Source organism: Rattus rattus, chromosome 1, assembly GCF_011064425.1.
Source record: "Rattus rattus isolate New Zealand chromosome 1, Rrattus_CSIRO_v1, whole genome shotgun sequence".
Taxonomy (NCBI): Eukaryota; Metazoa; Chordata; class Mammalia; order Rodentia; family Muridae; genus Rattus; species Rattus rattus.
The window spans coordinates 4,113,690-4,141,435 of NC_046154.1; the positions used below are offsets into that span (position 1 = coordinate 4,113,690).

The 27,746-nt window shown below is 42.0% G+C and overlaps 1 protein-coding gene across 1 annotated transcript in view; it reads left to right on the forward strand.

The window, feature by feature from the left end:
- The first annotated feature begins 3,614 nt into the window (after positions 1–3,614).
- Positions 3,615–27,746, forward strand: part of Kif24 (kinesin family member 24) — a 38,699-nt gene continuing 14,567 nt past the window's right edge. Inside the window, exons 1-5 of the mRNA XM_032892426.1 lie at positions 3,615–4,229; positions 10,305–10,488; positions 16,705–16,802; positions 17,646–17,861; positions 23,991–24,078. Of these exons, the coding sequence (XP_032748317.1) occupies positions 3,619–4,229; positions 10,305–10,488; positions 16,705–16,802; positions 17,646–17,861; positions 23,991–24,078 (1,197 nt within the window). The 5' untranslated portion in view covers positions 3,615–3,618. The remainder of the gene's footprint in view (positions 4,230–10,304; positions 10,489–16,704; positions 16,803–17,645; positions 17,862–23,990; positions 24,079–27,746) is intronic.

Genomic DNA, 27,746 nt, shown 5'->3' on the forward strand with positions numbered 1-27,746 from the left:
GGTAAGGTAAATTGACCTATAGAAATCCATCCCTTAGGAAATACAATAACCTGTATCTATGTAGAGATGCATGGTAAGTATCGTTTATGCCTGCCTCCATGTTGCCTTTCTCTTTCTGCTTCCCCTCTCCTTCTAACACCTCTGTTCCTGCCTCCCTCCCTTCTCATCCAATGACAGGCCTCATTTTATCTTGTGTCTGCCTTCACCTGCATAATGACGTCAACCTACAATAAAGGGATTGGTGGTTTTAGTTTTGCTACTGTATAAGGTATTTGGGGGCAAAGTGATAGAAAAAAATACCTAGATCTAGAGATGAAAATCTCATTTTGGAGAAGAGTTCTTGAGCTGTCTTAAAAGGATGGGTGTGGCACACACATGGTGACAAGTGATGAGAAGCACCTGGCCGCCTTCTTTGCTGGTGAGAGTGAAAATATTACAGCCAGCTTAAGAGGTAGCCTGGCAGTTTATTATAAAACTACATGGCTTATCATACAATCCAGTAATTATGCACCTTGGCATTTACATAAAGGAGTTGAAAATTATGTCCACATGAGAACTGCATTGGTGTTTATAGAAGCTTTATTCATAATTGCTCAAACTATAAGCATCCTTCATTACGGGAACAAATAAATAAACCAGGGCAAACTCACATGTGGAATGGGTTTTAGTAGTGAAAAGAAACAAGCTAATAAGCCGTAAAAAGACTTGGAGAAAATCTGAATTATGAATGAAAGAGCCAGTCTAAAGGCTGACACGCTACGTGCTTCCAATTACATGACACTCTGGAGAGGAGGAACTGGAGGCAGAAAAGATTACTGGGTCAGGTATGTGATACATGCCTTTAATCCGAGCACTTGAGGAAGCCGTGGATTGGAGGTCAGCTTAGGCTACAGTAGTGGGTACCAGGACAGCCAGTGCTCCAGCGTGAGACCCTGCCCCAGACAAAGAGATCATTAGTACCATTAAGTGGTGAGTGGGAAGGGTGAGTAGACACAGCTCAGGAGTTTGGGGGCAATCAGACTTCCATGTGTTACTCACATAGAGAAGACATGCACTGTTTGTTCAAGTTCACAACTTCTCTAACACTAGATAAGAGCTCTAAGTAAGCTGCAGACTTAAAGTAATGCTCCTTTGTCAGTGTAGGTCCATTCGTGGAGAAGAGTGCATGTGAGGCAGGATATTTGGCCAGTTTCTGTACCTTCTGCTCAGTTTTCTGTGAACCTAAAATAGCTCCAAAATCCTAACAAGAAAGGCAAAGGAGCCCCAAACTTGGTGGCTCAAAACAATTACCCTTTAATTTGCTTAAAGCTCTGAGTGTTAGTGATTTGGACCAAGCTTAATAGTTCTTTACTGGATCTCCCCTGGAGTCACTCCTATGGGCCCCCTAAGACCATTGGGAAATACAGATATTTACATTATAATTCCTAACAGTAGCAAAATCAGTTATGTAGCAATGAAAGTAATTTTATGGTCACCACAGCATGAAGAACTGTATTAAAGGGCGGCAGTGGGAGGAAGGTTGAGACTCACAGCTCTTATGGCAGCCCTCCAGTTGGATAGTCTTAGGATGGCTTCTCTTGCACATCTGGTTTTTTGGCTATCAAAGTAGTAGTGGTAGTACATGATCCTCTGGCTACTGGCTAGACTTCTTCACATGGTCATAGAAGAATTCGAACAGCAGCAGAAGCTAAGGTGGCTCTCTAGCCCTTCGTGGCAGTCTATTTCTTTTTTTTTTTTTTTTTTTTTTTTTCGGAGCTGGGGACCGAACCAGGGCCTTGCTTGCCTAGCAAGCGCTCTACCACTGAGCTAAATCCCCAACCCCTGTGGCAGTCTATTTCATTGCATTCTATTACCCAAAAGAAGTTAGAAGGCTGTTCTAGATGCAGTGGGAGGAGAAATAGAGTTTACCCTTGATGGAAGGACTGCAACAATTTTGTGGGCTGCTTTTGCAGAGGGCAAACCTACTACTAGTAGATGTCAGAGTTAGTACAGGATGTGTTGCTTGGACCCTTTGGTCTTTTGTTCTGCCTAATTAGTATTTTAGTATTTCCTCCAAATTTAATTATTGAAAGCAGCTTGGTTGTCCTTGTTATCCTGTCATTAACACACGCACGGGGTTGGGGGGGAGTTTCTCTTAGAACAAAAATAAATTAAAATGAAAGCAATTTTTCAGTAATTAATTGAGTTTTGAAAACTCTGAAGGATCAAACCATTTTGAAAAGAAAAAATATAAGAGACTGGAGAGATGACCCAGTGGTTAAGAGCACTGATTGCTCTTCAAGAGGACCTGGGTTCGATTCCAAGTACCCAAATGGCAGCTCACAACTCTGTGGGCATCAGGTATACATGTGGTTAACTGACATACATGCAGACAAAACGCTCATACACATAAAATAAATAAATAATTTTGAAAAAATTTTTCAAAAGTTAGGCATAGGCATGGTAGCTCATGCTTGTAATCCTAGTGATGGGGAAGTCAAGGCAATAAGATTATCACAGCTTGAGGCAGCCAGAGCTGCAGAGCAAATTCCAGACCAGGCTAGGCTATACAGGCTATACAGACAAACACACAGAGGGCAGGGGAGACAGCTCAGTGGTTTCCAGAGGACTCGTATTTAATACTAGCACTCGAACTCCAGGGGACACAACACTATTTTCTAGCCTCAGAGGGCACTACAATCACACACTCAGAAGCACATTTAAGATACTGATGAAATATTTTAAAGTACGATTTAAATTCTTTCTAATATCCTTAGGAACTTGAGCTTGATTAACAGGAATAATGGAGAACCACTCAGAATTCCGACTGTAATAGACAAAAATTTTGTATTAATTACCACATCACCTGTTAGTATTTAATTAAATTACTAGTGTTTTAAGTGTTTTAATGTGAGTCATTAAATTTTGTGTCGGTAGTATTAATTTCCTAGGAAAATTATTTGATTGATATTTTGTTCAGGTAGACATCTGTGACCACCTTTTAGAATTATCTTAAATACTGAATGAATTGATTCTGAATTGTTCTTTTTTTACTTCTGCCTTACTTACCAGTACACAGCAGATTAAAAATGCATTTTTCTTTGAGCTTTGTTCCTTTATAGTCCTTGTGGTTGCTATTTTGTTCTGCTGTCTATTCTGAAAGAGTTCTTAGCCTTTGTTCATTAATCATAGGAAGCAGGTGTGCAACATGCCTTGCCCTTAAGTGGAGCATCTAAAATTAGTCCTGTAGAATCGGTGGTTGGGAACAAAGTTTCAGCAGTGTATTGCCTGTGTTAAGCAGATACTGCAGAGTTAGGAGAAACTCCCAAGCAATTAAGTAAGTGGTCTATGTTATGTCTGTGTTCATATATTTATTTAAATATATAATTAGAAACTCTTTTTATTAAACAGATGAAGAAATCAAACTTAGTTCATATGCTCTGTATAAAAGTGGCTTTGCTTATAAACTATGCTGTTTAATTATCTATTTCAGAAGAAAAATATGTAGGAAACTTGAGATGATAACAGTTTTTCTGCATATTTGTCTGTTTTAATTTGTAAAGGAATATAATCAGTTTATTCTATATGGATGACTTCTTTTTCTCTTTTTCTTCAGTTCATATAAACCTAATTACAAAAATGGCATCCTGGTTGTATGAGTGTCTTTGTGAAGCTGAGCTTGCACAGTATTATCCTCATTTTACTGCACTTGGCCTTCAAAAAATAGATGAATTAGCCAAGGTTACAATGAAGGACTACTCCAGATTGGGAGTCCATGACATGAACGACCGCAAACGTCTTTTCCAACTCATCAAAATCATTAAGATTATGCAGGAGGATGATAAAGCCATCAGTAGCCCAGAGCATCCTCTTCAAGCAAGCAGCCTGTACACCAAGCCTCAGGAATTCAGATCTGGGCCCCGAAGACAACTGCATTTTGATTCTCCTGACAGCAAAGACAAAATGACCAGCAATGAAATGGGCAGTTTATCCGACTTCTCTGTAAATGAGCAGAAGTCCACTTACCTAAAAGTGCCGGAGCACATGCTACCAGAGGATTCCCAGTACCAGACCAAAATGAGAACCCCGGATGCTGCTGGTGCTGCTGCTTACATGCAAACAGACATTAACGATCCACTCTTTGCATCAAATTGCTTTTCTTCAAAACTGGGAAATTGTGATATCCCTGTTATTCAAAGAGTCTCTCATGTTTCAGGGTATAACTATGGAATCCCTCACTCCTGTGTCAGGTAATACTTTATTTTATGTAGGGGAAGACAGCCTAAGGCAGAAAAAATTTCTTCTTGATGACCAGAGGAGTGCAAATACTCAATTCTTAGTAAATGACTATAACATATGAATGATAGCAAGTTGTGCCTTAATAATCTCAGTAAATGGATAGAAGCAAATTTAGGGGGAACTGGAATTTTCTGGATGGCAAAAAGCTGATGTACATTGTTGGTGTATATCAAACAGCTGCTGCATTGCAGGGTCTGCTGTAGGCCTCTGGCAGCCCTGTTACTGTTACTTCCTAGAGTGTAAGGTGACAGCTTAGAGTGCTCGAGAAAGCAGAGTGGCTAACTGCGGTCTACAATGGTACTAATACTCAGAGCAGGAGAGCAGGTAGTTAAAATGAGTAGTTCTTTGAACAGTTGTCATCGCATACATTGGAACAGGATCCTGATTCTGGCTGCAGGCTTTTTTTTTTTTTTAAATCCGGCCCTGAAAAAAACAGGTGAATTTTGGTGATTACAAAGAGTAAGACCTTTTGATGGCAATTAGAGGTTGTGAGTTAGAATGGCAGTAAGCTATTTTCACCTAGGGCTTCAAGATAGAATTTTAAATAAGATCCTTGAGAAGTGAAATACTGAATAATACCCAACGCTGAGAATGATATAATAGAAAATATGTTCCTTTAAAATAGTACTTGTTATATTACTATGAAAGAAACACACACACACACACACACACACACACACACACACACACACACACATATTTGGTTGGGGTTTTTTGGTCTTGGTTTTGGTTTCTGAGACAGTTCCTCTGAATAGCTTTGGATGTCCTGGAACTCACTTTGTAGACTAGACTGGTATCTTAGTCAGGGTTGGTTGGGGAGGAAAGGGTTTATTCAGCTTACACTTCCACGTTGCTGTTCATCACCAAAGCAAGTCAGGACTGGAACTCAAGCAGGTCAGGAAGCAGGAGCTGATGCAGAGGCCATGGAGGGATGTTACTTACTGGCTTGCTTCCCCTGGCTTGCCCAGCTTGCTCTCTTATAGAACCCAAGACCACCAGCCCAGGGACGGCACCACACACAAGGGGCTGGGTCCTCCCCCCTTGATCACTAGTTGAGAAAATATCTTACAGCTGGGTCTCATGGAGGCATTTCCTCAAGGAAGGCTCCTTTCTGTGTGAGTCAAGTTGACACACAAGACCAGCCAGTAAAACTGGCTTTGAACTCACAGAGATCTGACTGACGCTCTGCCTCTGCCTCCTGAGTGCTGGGATTGGATGAAAGTACCAATAATAATTTGAAATACTTGTTCTAGCATAGCACAGAGAATTTAGTACTATTTTTCTTCTTTTAATCATAGATCGTAAATATTAAAGGCATAAGAGCAAACTTTTTTTTTACTATTTTAGTCTTTTATTGAACAACATATAAAATATAAATTACAATTATTTATAAAAATACTACTTTTCAGTGCTTAACATATCATGACTTAGAATGAATATTTTAATTCAAATATTGCTGTTACATTTGCTTTGCAAATATTGTAATAGCTATGATGTCTGACTCTAGTTATGAAGATAATTAAGATATATGGTGGCTCTTAGACGTTAGGGGGCCAAGGTAAGAGGTGACAGACAAACGTAATCATTTGTGTCAGGATGGGTACATGCAAACCCAGCATTTAGACAAAAAGCTGATGAGCTCAAGCCACATAGAAATACCCTATTTCAAAAACAAATGAACCAAAAGGTGCCCACTAAGAAAAGAGCACACTTTCCTCTTTGCCTTTTGAACTTAAAAATTCAAACCACAGACCTTTGTCCAGGAGAGTCATCCTGGAATCCCTGCACACCTCTAAACTGACTAGCTGGGCACAGTGCTAGTGTGATCCCAGCACCCTGGGTGCCCGAGCCTCAGTGCCAGACCTCACCCCAAAGCCTCACAAACAAAAATAAAGAAGACTGAGCGTTGTGTCCTCTTTGACTAGCTTCCTATGGCGAGGCCATAATACTAAACATCTAAAGATTTTGTCTCAAAACCCTTTTTTAAATGAGAATAAAACATATGAAAGTAGATTTTATAAGGGAACAGATAATAATATGAAATCAAAAAGTAGACTAGATTCCAAAATAACCAGTTAAAATACTCTCTTTTTTTCTTGTGGAAAAATTAAGAAGGGAACAGAAAATCCCCATGGACTTATCAAGTCCCATGCCTTAGATGATGCATTAGTCTCAAATACTAATTGAAATGTGCTTTAAGATGTGCTTTAAGATGTCTTAAAACCATGCACTATGAATATTGGAAATTTTGTTTGTTTGTTTGTTTGCTGTAAAAACTAATTTAGATCCTGGCAAGAAATAATTTTCCAGTCATTTGGAAGGCTCAGAAAAATCAGAATTTATTTGAAAAAATTATATCACCATATAATTTTGTATTAAAGTTTTTGTAAATTTCGTAAAATTATTATTAAAGTTTTTATAAGGGACTGTCAAATAAATTTTAAAGTGTAAAGGAGGGAAGAATTTATTGCTAATTTATTCTTTTACACAGACCAAAATTATTAATCCTGATTTAAAAACCTGCATTCAAAAATCTTATTTTCAGAGCGAAAATGGATTTTCTTTCTTTCTTTCTTTTTTAAAAAAACAACCTAGTTTTAGAGATGTTTCTATGTAAGTGATTGGTTCTTTAAATATACCACGCAAGACTTAGCAAATAAACTTTGTGAAAGATCCTGGGTGTTAAATAATTCACTGAGGCCAGTAAAAGAATGCATCAAATAGGAGATTGAGTTAGCGGACAAGATCAGTCATAAAATTGTTCTGAGAAGAAATACATGGTTATATTCTAATGAATGAATAAGTTCATATTAGGGTGAGGCAAAAAAGAAGTAAGTGGGGCTGGGGAGATAAAACAGTCATTAAAATGCTTGCCATGTAAACAGAAGGATGAGTTCGACCCCCAACACGCTCGTGAAAAGCCAGTGTGGGAATATATGCTTGTAATCCCAGCACTGAGGAGGTGGACAGGTGGGTCTCTGATGCTTGCCCTAGATTCCAGTGAAAAATCTGTCTCAGAAAAAAGGTAGTCTGATCCTGAGGAGAACCACATCTAATATTGTCTGCTGGCCTCTGCACACATAGGTGCACATACAGAGACACAAGAAAAGAAGGGAAGGGGCTGGGGATTTAGCTCAGTGGTAGAGCGCTTACCTAGGAAGCGCAAGGCCCTGGGTTCGGTCCCCAGCTCTGAAAAAAAAAAAAAAAAAGAAAGAAAAGAAAAGAAGGGAAAAGTAACAGGACTCAGGGAGGGGCTGAGTGTATCTATAGGGTATAGGAGGTAACTTACATTGAAACCCACCACCTAATTTGAAACACTTGGTTTCAATCCAATAGGATTAAAAGAGAAAGGGATGTAGGGTCTGGGGATGTCATTCAGTTGGTAGAGTGCTTATTTAGCACTCCCCAAACCTTGGATTTACTCCCCAGCATCAGATAAATTGGGTCTGGTGGTATATGCCTGTGACCCCAGCCTGGTTTACAAGGGACTGTGTCTCAAAACAGTCAAACATTCTTCAGACAAGAATTTTGATTAATGGTCAAGAAAAATGTTAAGTGTGCAAGAATTGGATTGAAAGGAAACAAGAAATATATGGATTTGGGTTTTGGAAAGGCCTTGCTGTCTTAATAGCAGAATGTAGATGACCAACCAACTGGAATTTAGGAGCCACAAAGAACACTAGTAGCCAAACACACACGCCTCAGAGGTAAAATAACGGACATTTAGTTTCTAGCCGCCGCTATCGCCACCAGCTCTTTCCTTCCTTCCTTCCTTCCTTCCTTCCTTTCTTCCTTCCTTCCTTCCTCCCTCCCTCCCTTCCTCCCTTCCTCCCTCCCTCCCTCCCTCCTCCCTCCCTCCCTTCCTCCCTCCCTCCCTCCCTCCCTCCCTCCCTCCCTCCCTCCCTCCCTCCTCCCTCCCTCCCTCCCTCCCTTCCTCCCTCCCTCCCTCCCTCCCTCCCCCTTCCTCCTCCCTTCCTTCCTCCCTTCCTTCCTTCCTTCCTCCCTTCCTTCCTCCCTTCCTTCCTCCCTCCCTTCCTTCCTCCCTTCCTTCCTTCCTTCCTCCCCCTCCCTTCCTCCCTTCCTTCCTCCCTTCCTCCCTCCCTTCCTCCCTCCCCCCTCCTCCCTCTTCCTCCCTTCCTCCCTCCCTCCCTTCCTCCCTCCCTCCCTCCCTTCCTCCCTCCCTCCCCCCCTCCCCCCCTCCCCCCCCCCCCCCCTCCCTCCCCCCCTCCCTCCCTCCCTCCCTCCTCCCCCCTCCCTCCCTCCCTCCCTCCTTCCTCCCTCCCTCCCTCCCTCCCTCCCTCCCTTCCTCCCTTCCTCCCTCCCTCCCTCCCTTCCCTCCCTCCCTCCCTCCCTCCCTCCCTCCCCCTCCCTCCCTCCCTCCCTCCCTCCCTCCCTCCCTCCCTCCCTCCTTCCTCCTCCCTCCCTCCCTCCCTTCCTCCCTTCCTCCCTCCCTCCCTCCCTTCCTCCCTCCCTCCCTCCCTCCCTCCCTTCCTCCCTCCCTTCCTCCCTCCCTCCCTCCCTCCCCTTCCTCCCTCCCTCCCTCCCTCCCTCCCTTCCTCCCTTCCTCCCTCCCTCCCTCCCTTCCTTCCTCCCTTCCTCCCTCCCTCCCTCCCTCCCTCCCTCCCTCCCTCCCTCCCTCCCTCCCCCTTCCCTTCCTCCCTCCCTCCTCCTTCCTCCCCCCCTCCCTACCCCCCCTCCCCCCCCCTCCCTCCCTCCCTCCCTCCCCCCCTCCCTCCCTCCCTCCCTCCCTCCCTCCCTCCCTCCCTCCCTCCCTCCCTCCCTCCCTCCCTCCCTCCCTCCCTCCCTCCCTCCCTCCCTCCCTCCCTCCCTCCCTCCCTCCCTCCCTCCCTCCCTCCCTCCCTCCCTCCCTCCCTTCCTTCCTTCCTCCCTCCCTCCCTTCCTTCCTCCCTCCCTTCCTCCCTCCCTTCCTCCCTTCCTCTTCTCCTCCCTTCCCTCCCCTCCCCCCTTCCTCCCTCCCTCCCCCCTCCCCCCCCCCTCCCTCCCTTCCTCCCTTCCTCCCTCCCTCCCTCCCTCCTTTCTTCCCTTCCTCCCTCCTTCCCCCCCTCCCTCCCTCCTTCCTTCCCTCCTTCCCTCCCTCCCTCCTTCCTTCCCTCCTTCCCTCCCTCCCCCCTCCTTCCTTCCTTCCTTTCTTCTTTCCTTCCTTTCTTCCTTCCTTCCTTTCTTCCTTTCTCCTTCCTTCCTTCCCTCATTCCTTCCTCCTCTTCTCCTTCTACCTCTTCCTCCTCCTTTCCCTCTTCTTGGGTAAGGCAGAGAATGAGGTGGTGTAAGTCACAGATGGTTTATACTTGGTTAGCTAATAAAAACTTTCTCATTGCTCACATTTAATGTGGAATTATTTACATGAACTTCGCATATGGGTAACATAGACCTGTAATCCCAGCACATGGGAAGTGGAGGCAAGAGGAACTACAGGCTAGCCTTCACTACAATAGTGAGCCCTGTCTCAAAACTTGGGTTTGGTGGTACGTACCTGTAGACCCAGCCCTTGGGAAGCTAGGGTAAAAAGTTAGGGCCAGTCTGAGCTACATAGCAAGTTCTGCACCAGTTTGAGCGACAAAGTGAACCCTGTCTCAAAACCAACAAACCAATCAAAAACTACAAATAATTATATTAAAACCCCAAATATATTAAAGATACTGAAAATGTACTGATATATTGACCATTTAAGTAATTGAATCCTTTTCTTAAAAATTAAAGGGCTGGGGGTTGGGGATTTGGCTCAGTGGTAGAGTGCTTGCCTAGTAAGTGCAAGGCCCTGGGTTCAGTCCCCAGCTCCGAAAAAAAAAAAAAAATTAAAGGGCTGGAGAGATGGCTCAGAGGTTAAGAGCACTGACTGCTCTTCCAGAGGTCCTGAGTTCAATTCCCAGCAACCACATGGTGGCTCACAGCCATCTGTAATGGAATCCGGTGCCCTCTTCTGGTATATAGGTATACGTGCAGTCAGAATGCTGTATACATAATAAATAGTTTTTAAAAATTAAAGTCTATTTGTAAACATATATCAGACAGATCACCTCAGAGAATCCTTGGACTGAAATGGAGAAAATCAGAGTCTGTGTTCGAAAACGGCCTTTAGGTGTGAGGGAAGTACGCCGTGGAGAAGTTAATATCATTACTGTAGAAGATAAAGAGACTCTGCTTGTACATGAGAAGAAAGAAGCAGTTGACCTTACACAATATATTCTCCAGGTAGGATCTTTCACTTACTGTGTTTCAAACTAATATTATCAAGTGTGTCGGTTTTTTACTTTATATTTACAGGGTTGTTCTAAAATCCAGTTTCTGGCTCAGGTATTGATTATTTAATATTTCTTCATCTGATTGCTTATTTATTTTGAGATAGGCTCTCACCCTTGCTAGAACTGAAAGAGATCCAGCTGCTTCTGCTTCCTGAGTGCTGGGACTAATGGCATGTGGCACTGAGGCCAGCTCTTGATTTTTACTCTAAGTTATTGATACCTTGGTCCTTCATTCTTTAAAACTGTAGTTAGAAACATAGTTGGAAAGCCATAATTCCTGCATTGCGAAATGAAGCTCTACATGTATTCACTTAGCATGTTTATGTGGATTAGCAAAATCAAGGGTACAAATGAAAGAATAAACAGAATTTAAGTCAGTAGTTATTGATGGCCGATTGCTGAGAGTGGTGGTTATATAATTGGTCTCCTTTTCCCCCTGCATTATGAAAAGTGAATGTTTGGGGTTTTGTTTTGTTTGAGACAGAGTATTCTCTCTGTATGTCCTGGAACTCTCTCTATAGACCAAGGTGGGTCTTAGATTCAGTGATCTGCCAGCATCTGCCTCCTGAGTGCTGTGATTAAAGGTTTGTGCCACCATCACCCAGCTGCCTGTTTGGTTTTGAGTCAGAATATCTCTGTATAACCCTTACTGGCCTGGAACTTGCTGTTTATTAGCCCAGGCTGGCCTTAATGTACAAAAATCTACCTGCCTCTTCCTCCCCAGTGCTGGATTTAAAGGCATTATGTCAACTGAGCTTTTTTTTTTTTTTTTTTTTTTAAACAAAAACCTCACCATGTAGCCCTGGTTGTCATAGAATTTGTTAGGCATACAAGGCTAGACTTGAACCTGCAGCTGTCCTCTTGCCTCTTTCTCCTGAGTACAGTATTACAGGCAAGTGCCTTCCATGCTCAGCAGGGAATGTGAACTTATCACTCTGCTGGGTGTGAGTTTGAAGGCAGGGTATGACTCTATAGTCCAGGCTGGCCTGAAGCTTGCTGTAGCTCAAGCTGGCCTTGAATTCATGACTTTCCTGTTGAGCATCCTGAGTGCTGTTACAGGCATGTACCATGTGCCCAGGTCTGGAGTGCGTATGATCTTCTGTTTAATTATAGATAATATATTTTCACGTTTAACATATAAAGGTTTAATAAGATACTGCTCAGATGCATAAAAAAATTTTAAAATATGAAAAAGTTTGGTGTTGAAAATAACTTATTCCATGTTAGCAAGTACCCATGCACCAGTTCTAATAGAGAAGCAACAAACTCCACAAATGAAAGGAAATCATATAATCATATTAAGATTTTGGGATCGTAGGGGCTAAGGAAATGGCTAAAGAAGCGTAAGGAGCTGAGTTTGGACCCCAGCCCCCACTTAAAAAGCTGGGCATTGTGGCGGATGCTGTAACCCCAGCCCTGGGAGAGGGAAACAAGAGACAGCCTCTCTGGCCAGTCTAGCCAATTGATGAGCCTCAGGTCTACTGAAAGATCCTATTTCAAAAACTGAGATTCGGAGTGATAAAGATGCCCACCGTCAGCTCCTGGCCTTCACATGTGCATGCACAGATGTGTACCTCTGTGTGCACACCCAAAGATTTTGGAACCCAGAGTTTCTTTTACTCTGAATCTGCTTTCTTAGTGCGCCTTCATAAACATTCACATTGAACATTCATTCTTTCTTTTGTTCAGTTACAAAACCCAGTGACTGGTAACAAGAAAAACATGGTGATTAATAGGCTGTGCTAGCAGTTCACTTTACAATTCACCTTAGCTGCGATATTATTCTATTGCAGTAAATCTTTTCACACTGAAGTCAAATTGTTGAAACTTACCCCTTCTTTCAAACTTGCATTGTTCTTACAAAAATTGAGTTTCACAGTGGCATCTAGAGTAATCCAATAGTCTTCCTATGAGCAATAAATTACTAGGGCACTGTATAGCCAGCCCAGTCATTTTAACAGCTTCATTGATTGTTGATCAATTCACAGTCTATTAGGTTTCAGTGGGAGATACTTACTTTGAAGACAGTGTAAATGATCGGTTAGCTGTAAGGCTAGTTAGCTTCATGGCTACTGTACCACAGTAATAGCCCTATCTGATCACCATCCACCACACCTCTGTAATGATGCTTCAGTCACAGCAGCTCCCTCCAGGAGGCATCAGGGCATCTTTCGTATTTTTCCATTATCCCCAAACACAATAACGTTACTCCTTTGTCATTGCCATTGATCAATATTTATTGAATATCCATAGATTCCATGCCATTTTCTCTGCTGTTGAACTTTGGACCTCTGCTCTCATAGGTCAGAGTCCTTATTTGTCAATACTGTGATATAAAAATATCTCTTTTTCCTTTCTTTAAAAGAAGTCTGTATCGAACGTGATGCTAAATAAAAGTGATCCCAGTTGTTTAAGTTTTTTTTTTTTCCCCGAAACTTGCTTGGGGAGTAAAACAAAATTTGTCTATGTAGTTAAATAACCTATTTTTTCCTATCAAGTATGTCCACCACATACCATTAAAATTTTTATGCAAGCACAATAACTCAAAAAACAAAATTATTTTCCTTTCTGAATAATTTTTTTGTTTTACTTTCTTTTTTGTTTTTGTTTGATTGTTTTATTTTACTTTTATGTTCCATTCCTGCCAAATACCAGAAATTCAATTCAGGGCCTCACTTGTGCTAGGAAAATATTTCACCACTGAGCTACATTTCCAAGCTCTACCCTACTTTCCAATTTAAAAAAAAAATTCACTAATTCACTCACTCATCACTCATCATTCATTCATTCATTCATTCATTCAGAGCCTGTATCACTACCTAGTGTGCTGGCTTGGTATTTCCTCCGAAGCCGAGGTTATATACTTAAGATCCTCTTTCTTTGGCAACGCCAGCTCAGAGATTACAGGCAAGTACTACCATGCTTAGCCAGTCCTTTACATTTCTACAGGGCTCTAGAGCTGGCTCAGTGGCTAAGAGCCCTGTGCTCCAGAGGCCCTGAGTGCTGTCCTAACACCTGTGTTAGGTCCTCACAACGATCTGTAAGGCCAGTTCCAGGGGGTCCCACACCCTCTTCTGCTTCAGTGAGCATCTGGACACATGTGGTAGACACTCAAACACATCAGTTAAGAAGAAATCTGTAAAAGGACTCCAGGATTCACAGGTTCAACAGAAGTCCCATGGTTTTGTTTCGCTTTGGTTTTGGTGTTTGTTTGTTACATGTTGTTTGTCTCACTATGTAGCCCTGGCTGGCTGGGAACTCACTGTGTAGATCAGGCCGACCTGGAACTCACAAGATCCACCTGTCTCTGCTCCCAAGTGCTGGTACTAAAGGTGTGTACCACCATACCTGACAGGGCTGTCTTGAATTTCATGAGACAAAAAGGAATACATGCTCCGCAGAAAGGCTCTTCCTGTGGTTCTTGGTTGGGTTTTTAGGGAAAGGTAGGTGGGGGCAAAACAGGATGTTATCCTGTAGCCCTGACTGGTCTCACTCACAGAGATCTGCTTGCCCCTCCCTCCCAAGTGCTGGGATTAAAAGTATGTGCCACTATGGCTGGCCCTGGTTGGTTGGTTTTTAAGACAGCCTCTTTATGTAACCAGTACTGATTTAAACTTGTGATCCTCTTGCCTCAGAGTCTCCAGTGCTAGAATTATGTATGTAGCCTTAGTTCCAATTATTTAAAATTTTTAAAAAAATGTACAGTATAGCTCAGGGGCTATCTCTAAGTATAATAATTCACAGACAGTTTGGTTTTCTTCCTGTTTTCCATATTTCAAATGTTATCAATAATTTGTGCTTTTTTTTTTTTCTTTTTTTTGAGGCAGGGTCTCTACATAGCCCTGGCTGTGCTAGAACTCACTGTGTAAGCCAGGCTGTCCTTGACTTAAAGAGGTCCATCTGCTTCTGCCTCCCCAGTGCTGGGATTAAAGCCATTCCTGGCTAATTTGTGTCACTTTTATATACAAAGTGCGTGTGCTACTGAGATGAGTGATGCATCTTCTCTCTCATGTACATCTGGGATTATAGGCACAGGCAACCAGCCACTCCTACTTTTACTTCATGCTAGGGACTGAAGCCTTGGGTTTTATGCATGCAAGCAAGCATTCTACTAACTACATATTCAGCCCAGATCATTTTATCATTCTTCAGATTCATTCTCTAACATTCCAATGTTTGGTGACTTTGTAAATGGTAAACTTGGCTCTGTGATCTCAGTTTCTTCTCAAATGACCTAATTTCCATTCCAATGTAACATAATAGTTCATAAAACATCATTGAACCTGGGGAAGAGTGAGCCAAACTAAATTTGCCAAAGTGCAGTGTTCTGGATCTGGCTATACAATTATCTAATTAAATAATTACAGGAGGTTCAAAATGGGGCAAAAGATAGGCCTTTAATTTCATGCATTGTGTAGTAACTGTCATTCTCCTGTAGTCAGCTTGAACTTACTAAACTTTCTTACTCAATTATGTTACCATAATGGCAAACCTCTAAATTATGCAAATATTATAGCTTTTGAATTATCGCTTTGCAGACTCAGTGTAATGAGATCAGCCTGTTTTTTTATTTGTAGCCCCTCTGTCATATCCAGTCCTTTGCCTTTTTGTTTTGTTTTGTTTTCCCATTGTTGTCACCTAGTTTGACTCTTCCCACTTTACCAATATAAGACTGGAGTCTGGTCACAATCTAGTCTCATTGTGAACTCAGATTAATCTTGCAGTAAAATAGTTTAGATCATCCTTTGTAAAATTCTTTACTTACCTTCATTGTTTCTGAGTTGTTTCTTCTAACTCCTTTAAGGCTAATGTCCAAGACTTCTATCCCTTAATCCTAACTCATGATTCTAGCATTGTATCGCTCTTCCGGCCATGATTTCAGTCATGTTGGATGTTTGGTGTCTTCCTACACAGAACCTAGTTAATTCCTTGTGCTTTCTTTCTTTGGCCTTTTGCTTATACTTCTATCTGTATCTTTCTCCCTCCTCCCATCTCCACCTCTCACACTACCACATCCAGTCTCATAATATCTTTCACAAGTAAGAAATGTTTTTCCATTGAATTATATCCTCCTTCCACTACTGGGCAAAATTTCAATAGAAGGGACTTGAGGAAAGGTGTTTATAGAAACTCTACTTTCTGTTCAGTTTTTCTAAAACTGCTCAAAAATTATAGTTAAAATAAAAACAGTGCTTGGAATGCAGTTATGTTGTTAGAGTACTTGCATGAAACTGTGCTTAATCCATAGCACCACAGAAGCCAGGCAGGGTGGTACATTCATGTAATTCTAGCACTTAGGAGGCAGAGACAGGAGAATCAGAAATTCAAGGTCATTCTTGGTTGTATAACTTCTTTTTTTTTTCTTTTTCTTTTTCTTTTTTTCTTTTTTCTTTTTTTTTTTTTTTTTTTTTTTGGAGCTGGGGACCGAACCCAGGGCCTTTCACTCGCTAAACAAGCGCTCTACCGCTGAGCTAAATCCCCAACCCCGGTTGTATAACTTCAAAGTCAGTTTGGGACACATAAGACTGTGTCTCAAAATAGTAAAAACAATAATCAAACAGATCCATTAAAACAAAAATTGTGACTTTTGCTATAGCTAAACACTTAACTCAGAGTGTCCAGGGCACAGCATCACAGCTATCAGGGTGCATACTCGTTTACCTCATCTTTCTCTTAGAATTCTGCTCCGCACTTTCAGATGCAGGTGGGATAATTCTTTACCTTTCGGCTCCTTCAAGCTCCTGTTACAGTACACACACACACCAGCTAACTGTGAATGAATGTTTGTGGAACTACAAGCTAAGCTATGTAACCCACAGAATGAAAGTTGATCCCTAGAATTCACCCAAATTTTCATATATATTTGCCTTGCCAAGGCTGTAAAATAATCTTTATAGAATTAATTTCCTTTCCTAGACCCAATTATATTCATCAGTTTACTTCCCTTGAGAGAACAAAAGTTATTACACTGTGAGAACATGTATGGACAGCGGCAGGAAGCAGAAAAGGACAGTCATTTAACCATTACTGGTTATTCATTTCTCTGAGTTTGTCAGTCAGCTACTTCCTATCACTTAGAAATGTGTTTAGCCTTTCCCATGAGTTAATAAAATAGTGGTGGTGAAAATGCATATGTATTGCTATAAAAATCAAGTTTATTTTTCAGCATGTTTTTTATTTCGATGAAGTCTTTGGTGAGGCATGCAGCAATCAAGATGTGTACCTGAAGACCGCTCACCCCCTCATCCAGCACATTTTCAGTGGGTGAGCCGCACCGATTCTTCTCTTCTTTCAGTTCTCTATTCTCCATGAGTCCCATTAATACATGAATGCCTTTCCAGTTCTTTTGAATTAAATATGAATTTATGCTATGACCTAATGAACTTAATTAGACTCTTCTGGAGTCATTTGATTTACTAAACCTTGAGAAATTTGCAACAAAATTTACTTTTACACTAGAGATAGTGTTTCTTGGCTTAATAAAAGCTCTCAATAGCCTAATTTTGCATCTTCAGAATAAAAGATGTAAGAGGTTGTATTTAGCTTGAATTTTGGAAATTCTAAGCACTTGGAAAACTGAGGTGGGAAAATAGACACAAGTTCAAGGTCAGCCTGGTCTACATGGTGAGCTCCAAGGGCCTAGGCTGCCTGGACTGCAGTGAGAGCTGTCACAAAATAACAAAAGTAGAACACAGAATGCAAAAGGAAAGAAAAGACAAAGTCTCTAGGGTACATAGAAGCATCTTATATGGTAAGTGCTTATATGGTAAGAGACTTGGTAAGTGCTTGTTGCTCTGTGTGTGTGTGTGAACTCACTGCCTCCTCCATGCAACACAAGCACTCTACAAACTGAGCTACATATACTCTAGCTCAAGTGGTCTTCAAAGTCCTTATTTTCTCATATTCAATATGTAATATTATCGGTTCTGTAAAATAATTCCTTTAAGAAAACATAGTTTGGTTTGGGGATTTTTTTACTTTTGTATATATTTTTATATGCTAAATTTCTTCAAGGATCCTTTTTCTTCCTGACTTGTCATTAAACACCTCTGTGTAAATTATCATTCTTTAAATATTTGTAAATAATTCTAATTATTCTTCCCCTAGAGGCAATGCCACTTGCTTTGCATATGGACAAACAGGTGCGGGGAAAACCTATACCATGATAGGAACTCATCAAAACCCAGGATTGTATGCTCTGGCTGCCAAAGATATCTTCAGGCAGCTGAAAATATCCCAGTCAAGAAGGAATCTGTTTGTGTGGATCAGCTTCTATGAGATCTACTGTGGACAACTTTATGACCTCCTAAACAGAAGAAAACGGTACTAGATAAGAGTGAGAAGCCTTTGGTCTGTACATTAGTGTTGGAGCCGGAGCTCCACTGAATCTTTTTGATCACACGACTTTAATGAGAGGCATTTTTGTGAAATAGCTGTCTCTGGCATGGGGTGATCGTTCTCCTCCCTCTTCCCCTTTTCTGTTTTGAGGCTGTCTGGCTGTAGTCTTGTCTAGTGTAGAACTTGCTATTTTGCCTGGGCAGCCTTGAACTGGTGATCATCCTGAGTCAGCTTCCCAAGTGGTGGAATTTAAGACTTATCACTATGCCCAGCTTGGATGTATCATTCTTAAACTGTTAATTCAGCTAGAAGAAATGTTAGTTATCTATTAATACCTTTTCAGTGCTGAGGATTGAACCTAGAGCCTTACACATGCTTTGCAAGCATTCTACCACTGGACTACATTTTCAGTTCCTACTAATGTTTTTTGGTTTTTTTGTTTTTGTTTTTGTTTTAAAGAATGGTATTATAGTATCTATTAAGACTCCTCCAGGGTTGGGGATTTAGCTCAGTGGTAGAGCGCTTGCCTAGGAAGCAAGGCCCTGGTTGGTCCCCAGCTCAAAAAAAAAAGAACCAAAAAAAAAAAAATTCTTACCTGGGTTGGGGATTTAGCTCAGTGGTAGAGCGCTTGCCTAGGAAGCGCAAGGCCCTGGGTTCGGGTCCCAGCTCGAAAAAAAAAAAAAGCAAAAAAAAAAAAAAAAAGACTCCTCCAGGGAGGAGAGGAGGGTGGGGGAATAAAAAAAGACTCCTCCCCTTTTTTCCCTGTGAAAAGATACTTTCAAAAAGTCAGGAAATCAACATGTATTTATCTTCCCTTTAAATAATGTTAGTGTAAATTTAATGACAGTTTTCTGAAACTGGCAAAAAAAAGTCTTTTTCTTCACAGTCAACCTTTTAAAAATATTTATTTTTATCTTATGTATGTGGATATTTTGCCTGCATGTTTGTCTTTGTGTGCATGTTTGGTACCTAGGGAGGCCAGAAGAGGGCATCAGAACTCAACTAGAGTTAGAGATCGTTGTTAGCTACTGTGTGAGTGCTGGGAATCAAACCTAAGTCCTCTGGAAGAGCAACCACTGCTCTAAATTACATTTGCATTTCTTTATTGTGTAAGCATGTATGTATGTGTATGTATGTAGGCATACATGTGTCATGATGGGCATGTGAAGGTCAAAGGACAACTTGTAGAAATCATTTCTCTACATTCCTAATGCTGTGATCCTTTATTGTAGTTCCTCATGTTGTAGTGACTGTAATTTTGCTACTGTTATGAATTGTAATGTAAATATCTGTGTTTTCCAATGGTCTTAGCCATGAAAGGGTACAGATACCCCAGAGGGTCACAACCCACTGAAATCACTGGTCTGAGGGATGGAATTCAGATGTCAGGCTTAGTGGCAGAATCCACCCACTAACTTACCTTCAACTTTTAACTGTTATCAGGCTTCAGCTTACTACACTTACAACATAACATTAGCCTAGGAATGTATCAGTATGCCTATTACATATGTTTCTAGAAGAAAGGGGTTTTGAGGTGGGGAACAGGTGACTGAAACTGAGTATCTGGCAACAGTTGTGAAGGATCAACTAGCTGGAGGAGCAGAAAGGCGAGAGGAGGTAAAGGACTGCTGTAATAGTAAACTGTACCTGACCCACGCGGGGATGCCAGTTAAGCCCGGTGGAAGGCTAAGAGAGCCCCGCAGTGCCTCAGCAAAGGTATACTAGCCTCGAGGGAGCTGCCCAGTGTGACATTCTTGTTCATGTGCTGCAAGCAAACAGTGGGATAGGTGTGGGAACTGTTCCTGTCCCGTCAGGAGACCACAGGACAGGCTCAGCAGGGAGGGCACTAGTGTACTGAGTAGCACAACTGAAGAAGCCAGCAGGAGGGCTGAGACCTGTCACTGCACTGCTGACCATTCCAACAAAAAGATATGCAGGTTTGTGAGAGGAAGTAGAAAGAGTTTATCTCAGACATTGCTACTCTGGGCACTTTTCTCATTCACCTTCTCTGTAATGTTTAAGCCTCCACTTAGCTCAATTATAGCTTTTCTTCCAACCCCTGGAAAAACCCTGATTAAAAGTCTTTTCCGGGCTGGAGAGATGGCTCACGGGTTAAGAGCACTGTCTGCTCTTCCAGAGGTCTTGAATTCAATTCCCAGCAACCACATGGTGGCTCATAACCATCTGTAATGGGATCTGATGCCCTCTTCTGACCTGCAGGCATGCGTACGTACATACATACATACATACATACATACATACATACATACATACATACCAAATAAATCTTTAAAAAAAAAGTCTTTTCCAAGTGGAGGATGTAGCTATGTGGTAGGAACACAATGTAGCATACATAAGGCCCTGAATTCAATCCTCAGTATGAAAAAAGAAAGGAAGAGAAGAGAACTTTCCCCGGGATGGTGACTTAGCCCTGTAAGCCAGCACTCAGCGGGCTGAGATATAAAGATCACAAATTCAAAGCCAGCCTGGACTACACAGGGATACTGCCTGATCTTCTAACCCCTCAAAAGCTCTTTGTAGTAGTCATAATGCCAGCTTCTTTAAGTAGAAGTTTTAATGAATTACCCAAATTATCACCCTGTATATTTGTATTCTTCAATAGTAAACAAAGGATAAGAATACACTAACTTTGTTGAAAGCTTTTTTAAAAAAACTTATATTGCATTTTATTTATTTTTGTATGTGCTAAACCATTTCTCCAGCCCTTGATCTTTTTTCACAGCTTGCTACGAATGCTGTATAGTTTTACGTCAGACTAATACAAGCTAAAAAGAGGAGGGAACTTCAATGAAGAAAGTGCCTTCATAATACTGGGCTGTAGGCAAGCCTGTGAGGCATTTTCTTAGTTGTGGGTGGTTCCATCCCTGGCTTGTGGTCCCGAGCAAGGTGTGAGGAACAAGCTAATAAGCAGCACTCCTCCATGGCCTCTGCCTCAGCCCCTGCCCTGATGTGTTCTTCCCCTTATTGCTTTTAATGATGAACTGTGAGTGAAATAAACCCTTTCCTCCCCAAGTTGCTTTGGGTCATAATGTTTAATTATAGCAACAGAAACTCTAACTAATACACTGTGAAAGGCCCACACTTACTCTATAAGGTCTTATGTTGTGGGGCCTGTTAGTTTTTATACCTGGTTAACCTTTCTGGGGTTTCTGTAAAGTTCTGTTCCTGATGATACTCTTTTATATATTTGCTATTATACTTTACTTCGTGCTTGTAAATAAAATATTTTTGCAAGCCAGGTGTGGCAGCTCATACCTTTAATCTCAGCACTTGGAAGGCAGAGGCACAAAGGCTACTGCAAGTTTGAGGCTATCCTGATCTATATAGTGAGTTAGTTCCAAGCTAGTCTGGGCTATACACTAAGACTTTGGTTTTGTTTGTTTGTTTGTTTGTTTGTTTATTTGTTTGTTTAAAAAGGACTAAAAAGGACTAGTGAGATGGCTGAGTTGTTGAAGGTGCCTGCTACAAAGCCTGATGGTCTGGGTTTGATCCCTAAAACCCACAGAGTGTAATAGTGGGTTCCTTCTAAGCCCTATGTGCTAAATTCTCTCTCTCTCTCTCTCTCTCTCTCTCTCTCTCTCTCTCTCTCTCTCTCTCTCGCTCTCTTGCTCTAGCTCTAGTATAAAATGAAGTTTATTTGGGGAATGGCAAGGGGGTTGAGAAGGGAATAGAGGCAGAGAGAGGGGACAGAAAAAGATGGGGTTGGGGTGGGGAGGCCAGCTGGGAGAGATAGAAAAAGTACATTCACTTCTTTTTGAGGGGTAAGGAGTGTGTCAGAGACAATTTCTCTATGTGGCCCTGGTTGTTCTGGAACTCACTTTGTAGACCAGGCTGGCCTCAAACTCAGAGATCTGCCCACCTCTTCCTCCCAAATGCTAGGACTAAAGGTGTGTGCCACTAGGCTCAGCTTAAATTCACTTCTTAAACTAGGAAATAAAGCCTAAGCACACTTAATTAAATCCTAAATGCAGAAAATAAGTTGTTTTCATAGACTTACCAAAAAAAGATAAAAATAGAACTTTTAAAAAATATTTTTGGGGCTGGAGAGATTGCTGGAGAGAGTCAGTGGTTAAGAACACTGACTGCTCTTCCAGAGGTCCTGAGTTCAATTCCCAGCAACCACTTGGTGGCTCACAACCATCTGTCGTGGGCTCTGATGCCCTCTGCTGGTGTGTCTGAAGACAGCTACAGTGTGCTCACATACAGAAATAAATCTTAAATATATAAAGTAGAAGAGGGTGTTGGATCTTCTGGTGTTTATGAGTCACTGACATGGATTCTGGGATTCAAACTCGGGTCCTCTGGAAGATCAGTAAGTGTTCTTTTCTTTTTTTTTTTTTTTTTTTTTTTTTTCGAACTGGGGACCAACCCAGGGCCTTGCGCTTGCTAGGCAAGCACTCTACCACTGAGCTAAATCCCTAACCCCTCAGTAAGTGTTCTTAACTGTTGAGCCGTCTCCAGAATTATTTTTCTGTATGTGCGTGTATAGCTATGTGAGTTCATGTGTACCATGTATGTGCAGGTATCCACAGAGGCCGGAGGGAGTCAGATAACCTAGAACTGTAGGTACAGGCACTTGTGAGCTGCCTGATGTAGGTGCTGGGAACTGAACCTGAGTCCTCAGCAAAACCAGTAACTTCTCTTAGCCACTGAGCCATGTCTTCAGCTTAGAAATATGATTCTTTATCAGAGGATTTGCAAATCTAGCAGTACATTCTATACCATCTCATATGAACCTTTCTGGGGTGAGCATCTCAGAGCCCAAGTCAAGGTAGTGTATTCAAGTGATGTGGATAGGTATTTTCTTCTTTTATTCAGAAGTGTATTTCTGGGCCTGTTTTCTGAGAGATCATGGGCACTGGCAAGACTGGAAACTTAGATTGAGAAAAAATATTTTTGCTTGTTTTGATTTTTCAGAGAGTGTCTCATTGTGTAACCCTGGCTAGCCTGGAATACACCATGTATCCCAAGAGATAAACTCACCGAGATATGTCTGCCTCACCACTGCAGCCCCTCTCCCCTTTATTTGAGAAATGAATTCATTCTCTTTCAACATCTCTCCTCCTTTTTGCTACAGACTAGAGAATTTCATTCTTAGCCTTAATCAGTATCCATGCTTGCTGTAGGTGTTCCTGATTTAATATCAATGCAGGCCACAGTCATCTGCCCCTATTTGCAGGCCCAGTGTGTTCAGATACAGCATCCCTCCCTTGCCGCCTTAGAAGAAGTACCAGAGTGGAACATGTTGGCACATGGCTGAACTCTTAGTACTTAGGTGGCTGAGGCAGGAGGATCACCAGGCCAGCTTGACCCTGTAAGACCCTGTCTCAAATAAAATAGTACAAAACTATATATCAGGAATCCTTCTGATATAAGTTTAAAAAAAAAAAAACCCAAAACCCCACTCCTACTGTCTTTCTTTAGGAAAATCATTGGCTCAGATAACTTGGAAGGCAGGATATTCTGTCCATCGCCCCGGAATAATGCTGCAGTTGATCTGCTGCTATCTGTTAGCTTTATCCTGAAGATCATTCTTGGTAGATACAAATGGCAGTGGCCGCTCCCCGGACTGCATGCTTTCTCTTCAAGGGAGAAAAGGGAAGCACCTAACAAGCAAAGACCACAACTTTAGGCTAATTAGACACTAAAGATCCCGCCCTTATCCACCACTGCACTAGTCACTAACCAGGGACTGCGATATGTCAGGGTTTTATGCTCATTCTCTTGGTTGTAATCAAAATACTGATTTGGTTTTCGTTTTTTTTTTTTTTTTTGTATTTTTTTAATTTATTTATTATATATAAGTACACTGTCGCTGTCTTCAGACACACCAGAAGAGGACATCAGATCTCATTACAGGTGGTTGTGAGCCACCATGTGGTTGCTGGGAATTGAACTCAGGACCTCTGGAAGAGCAGTCAGCGCTCTTAACCACTGAAAGGAAGTACCACCTCAGTAGTCTGAAGGGCTGGAAGGGGAAGCACATCCATCCCATCCAAATGGCAAAACCACTGTATAATGGAGGGTCCATAGACTGTTCTGGAAAGGCAAAACACACCCAGTGTCATACCAGCTACATTTTTGCGTCTGCAGGCTCTTTGCAAGAGAAGATAGCAAGCATGTGGTGCAGATAGCTGGCCTTCGAGAGCTCCAAGTGGACAGTGTGGAGCTGCTCCTACAGGTAATTCCTTTCTCCTCCGTACACCCTGAGCAGGCTCAGGCCAGGGGAACGTTCATTTTGCTTCCTAGCAACTGTGATGGCTCAGATCAAAAGCAGAGGACAGCGACACCACTTCACACTTGTGAAGTGTGAGCCATCTTATGAAGATAGCTTATTTCTCTACAGTGCCATAGAATGGGAGGTAGGGCGTGTGACACAAACAGATGTGTGGCAAAGGTGCTTTTGAGCTGGCCTCAAAGGCTGTGATCGTATTCTCTGTGACTGTGGGCTTAGGAGAAAAGATTCTTTGCTGAAGGCAAGGGTTCTTGTTTTAAATTTTTAATAAGCAATACTTTCACAAGCTCTCAAAATCCAAAGAATTAGGAAGTTCCCTTTCCAGTCCCTTTTCCTGAGGCAACTAACTATTAGTCTTATGTATTATGCTTCCACAGGAATTCTGGAGTCTGCTTCTTTTTATTAAAAGTTCTCTGTTATAACAGAAGTAATATTCTCTCACTGTTATGCGTTACAGAATATATAAAGAGACTGAAAGAGCACTTTACTACCCCCGCACATACAGACACCATGTGATGTCATCGCTGTTAATTGCTTGTTGGTTTTGCTTGTTCAGAGGTCATTTATTGATTTATGTAAAAATCTCTTTCTAGTGAACCCTCTTTTAATGATCCTTAGCCTGGTGGTCTTGGGGGATCAAACCCAGAGCGAGCACTCTGCCACTGAGCTCTGGGCGCCATCCTGGCTTTACGTTAGTTTCTTCATAGGTCCTTTTCTTTGATTAAAAAATACCTTAACACTTTTTTTTTTAAGATAAGGTCTTAGGTAGCTAAGGCTAGCTTCTAATTTCCTGTGTAACCACAAATGACCTTGAGCTTCCTCTCCTCAGGTCTCTACCTCAACTGAAATGTCTACAGGAGTGAGCCACCATACTTAGCTCCTTGTTTCATTCTGTCTTATTTTATTTTGTTAGACAGGGTTTCTGCATAGCCCTGGCTTTTATGGAGCTCACTGTGGTCTCCAGGCTGGTCTCATGTCTGTCCGCCTCTGTCTGCCAATTGCTGGCACTACAATTGCCACTACACCCACTTGGTTATCAGGTTACCTAACTAACAAATATTTGGCTGGAGGATTTTTTTCTTTGTCAGTTTTGTTTCGTTTTTTTCCAAATACCATGTGATTTAATCACTGTAAAGTAAGATACATATTATAAAACTCCTTTTTCAGATGAGCAAACTGAAGCTAAGCTTGGAAGCTGGTGGTCAGGACTAGAAGAGCCAGCTTCCAGCCCAGAGTTATCAACTCTCAAGCAGCAAACACCCTTTCATCGTACTTTACAGTTTTAGTGAGTTATTTGGATAAGTTTTTCTTAAAGTAAAAAAAGATACCCATTGAATCCATGTTTATGGCGTTATCTTCGGAATTGTTTGCTTAAAACTGAGCACTTAGCAGAACTGTTACTCACAGGTAATAAGGGACTTGGGGAATTTTTTTTTTTACTGCTTTTTGAAAACAAAGTATTAAGAATTGCTAGTAATGGTGGTTCCTGCCTATAATCTAGGCTATATAGTGAGACAAGGAGAAGGGAGTTGATGGGGAGACTTGGCTGTATTGGGGCTGGAGGGATGGTTCAACAGTTAAGAGCACTTATTGCTTTTGTAGAAGACCTGGATTATATTTCCAGAACCCATGTTGGATATCACAGCCATTGTAACTCCAATTCATGTGGACCCAGCACTTCTGGCCTCCCTGGGCACCTGTTCCCAAGTACACACACTCACATACCAGTGTACATAGTTAGAGGTAAAAGTAAGTCTTAGAAAGACATTGTGTGAGATGGTAAGGAGACTAGTAATTAGTAACAGTTCCTGAGCTTGTCTTTCCCCAGATAAATAGGTAAATTTGCTTATCTCTGAGGGCTGAAGTTCGCATGTGTGTTTAATCACACTCCTTGGTATCTAAAATCTGAAGCCAGCATCCGAGTGGGTATTGTGGCAGATGGCCACGCCCTTTTCCAGTGATCACAAAGGCGGAGACAGAACAAGAGGGGTGGAAGCTCTGAGCATTCCCAGGTGCCCAGCGTGCCCTGTGCTATGGCAGCAGCGTCAGAAAGAGATTGTGTCTCACATGGGGATTCACTGTAGTCCTCTTGCCCTTACTTCCCCAGCCGTTCCTTCATTTGGTTAGGAGTTTGAGGTGACGCTAGCTCTTGGGATTCTTAAATGGGAGAGGAACAAACAGTAAAGGGAAAGCTGTTTGAACCACACCTGTGCCGCTTCCTCCATGTGGTGCTGGGGATCAGAACCAAGGCCACACATGAGCTTCTCTTAGAAAAGTATATGGCATTGTCTTACCCTAAAGTATTGTTCCTTAAGAAAAAGCATGAAGGTGTTCATTGGTTAACTTGTTGTTGTTTTATTGCCATTGATCTCCTACGTCTACAATCAGAAAGACATCAGAGATGGAGGTAGAAAGTTAATGTAAATTACGGAGACCTGACACAGACAAATAATAGATAAATTCTTTGCCAAAATGTACCATGGATGACTTCTAGTCCTAGTAGTATCCTTGTGTTCTCCTCTGAGGTTCATGGACAGTCTTTACCGCCTGCGTTCCTGTCAGCAGTGTCCAGCCAGACCCCCATCAGGACCGTGCTCTAAACCCTCTGCTTGCAACATCCAGGACCCTGGCACATCCACCTTCAAACGCTTGCTTGCTTCCTTCCTTTCTTTTCCTTTTCCTTTTCCTTTTGAGGCAGTCCCTCACTGTGTAACCTTGGCTAGTCTGCAACTCACTGTGTAGACCAGGCCAGCCTTGAACTCAGAAATCTCTCTGCCTTTGTCTTCTAAATGCTGGGATTAAGAGTGAGACTTACTTTGTTTTGGTTTTTGAGACAGGGCCCTGAGTATTCATGAGGCATGTTTTGATTGAGCTTGCCATGTAGTCTAGGATGGCCTTAAACTTCCTGATTTTCCTCCCTTCACCTCCTAAGGGATAGGACTACAGGTGTGTGCAGTTTTGGGAATCAAAACCAGGATTTGTACGTGCTAGGCAGACATTCCACCAACTAACTATATTTCCAGCCCAGAACACTGTTGGGTTTTGGGGTTTTGTTTTGGTTAGTTAGTTTGTTTGTTTTTGGAGACACAGTTTCTCTGTCTTTCCCGGACTTGATCTGTAGAGTGCCTGCCTCTGCTTCCTGAGTGGATTAATGGCGTGTGCCACCACACTGGGCCAGAACTTATTTTTAATTATTTTTTAAGAAAGAGAGAAAGAAAGAAAGCACCTGCCCCTCCTTGATAAGGTATTTTGAAGCTTGTTGTTGAGTTTGATTCTGTGTTTGGGCTTTTAATTTGGAAAACTTGGCTGTGTTCAGTATGATACAGTTAAAATTTGAGAGACTGGGCAGTGATATGTTCATATGTGACTATATTTTCATTGCTTGGAGCCTGGAGACTGAGACTTCTCCCCTTCTCCACTCACTCCTTTATGGCCAGAGAGGGGTAAGGGAGTATTGGAGTCAAGGCACATTATAGGCACATGAAACAACTCACTTCGCTCCTCCTGAATATCAGGCTTGTCCTCCTCCATGCCCGTATGCTGGTCTAGCAGGTGCATGTGATCAGTCATGCTGTGATGTACCTTTCTGTCTTTTGATGCAGTCACTAAGACAG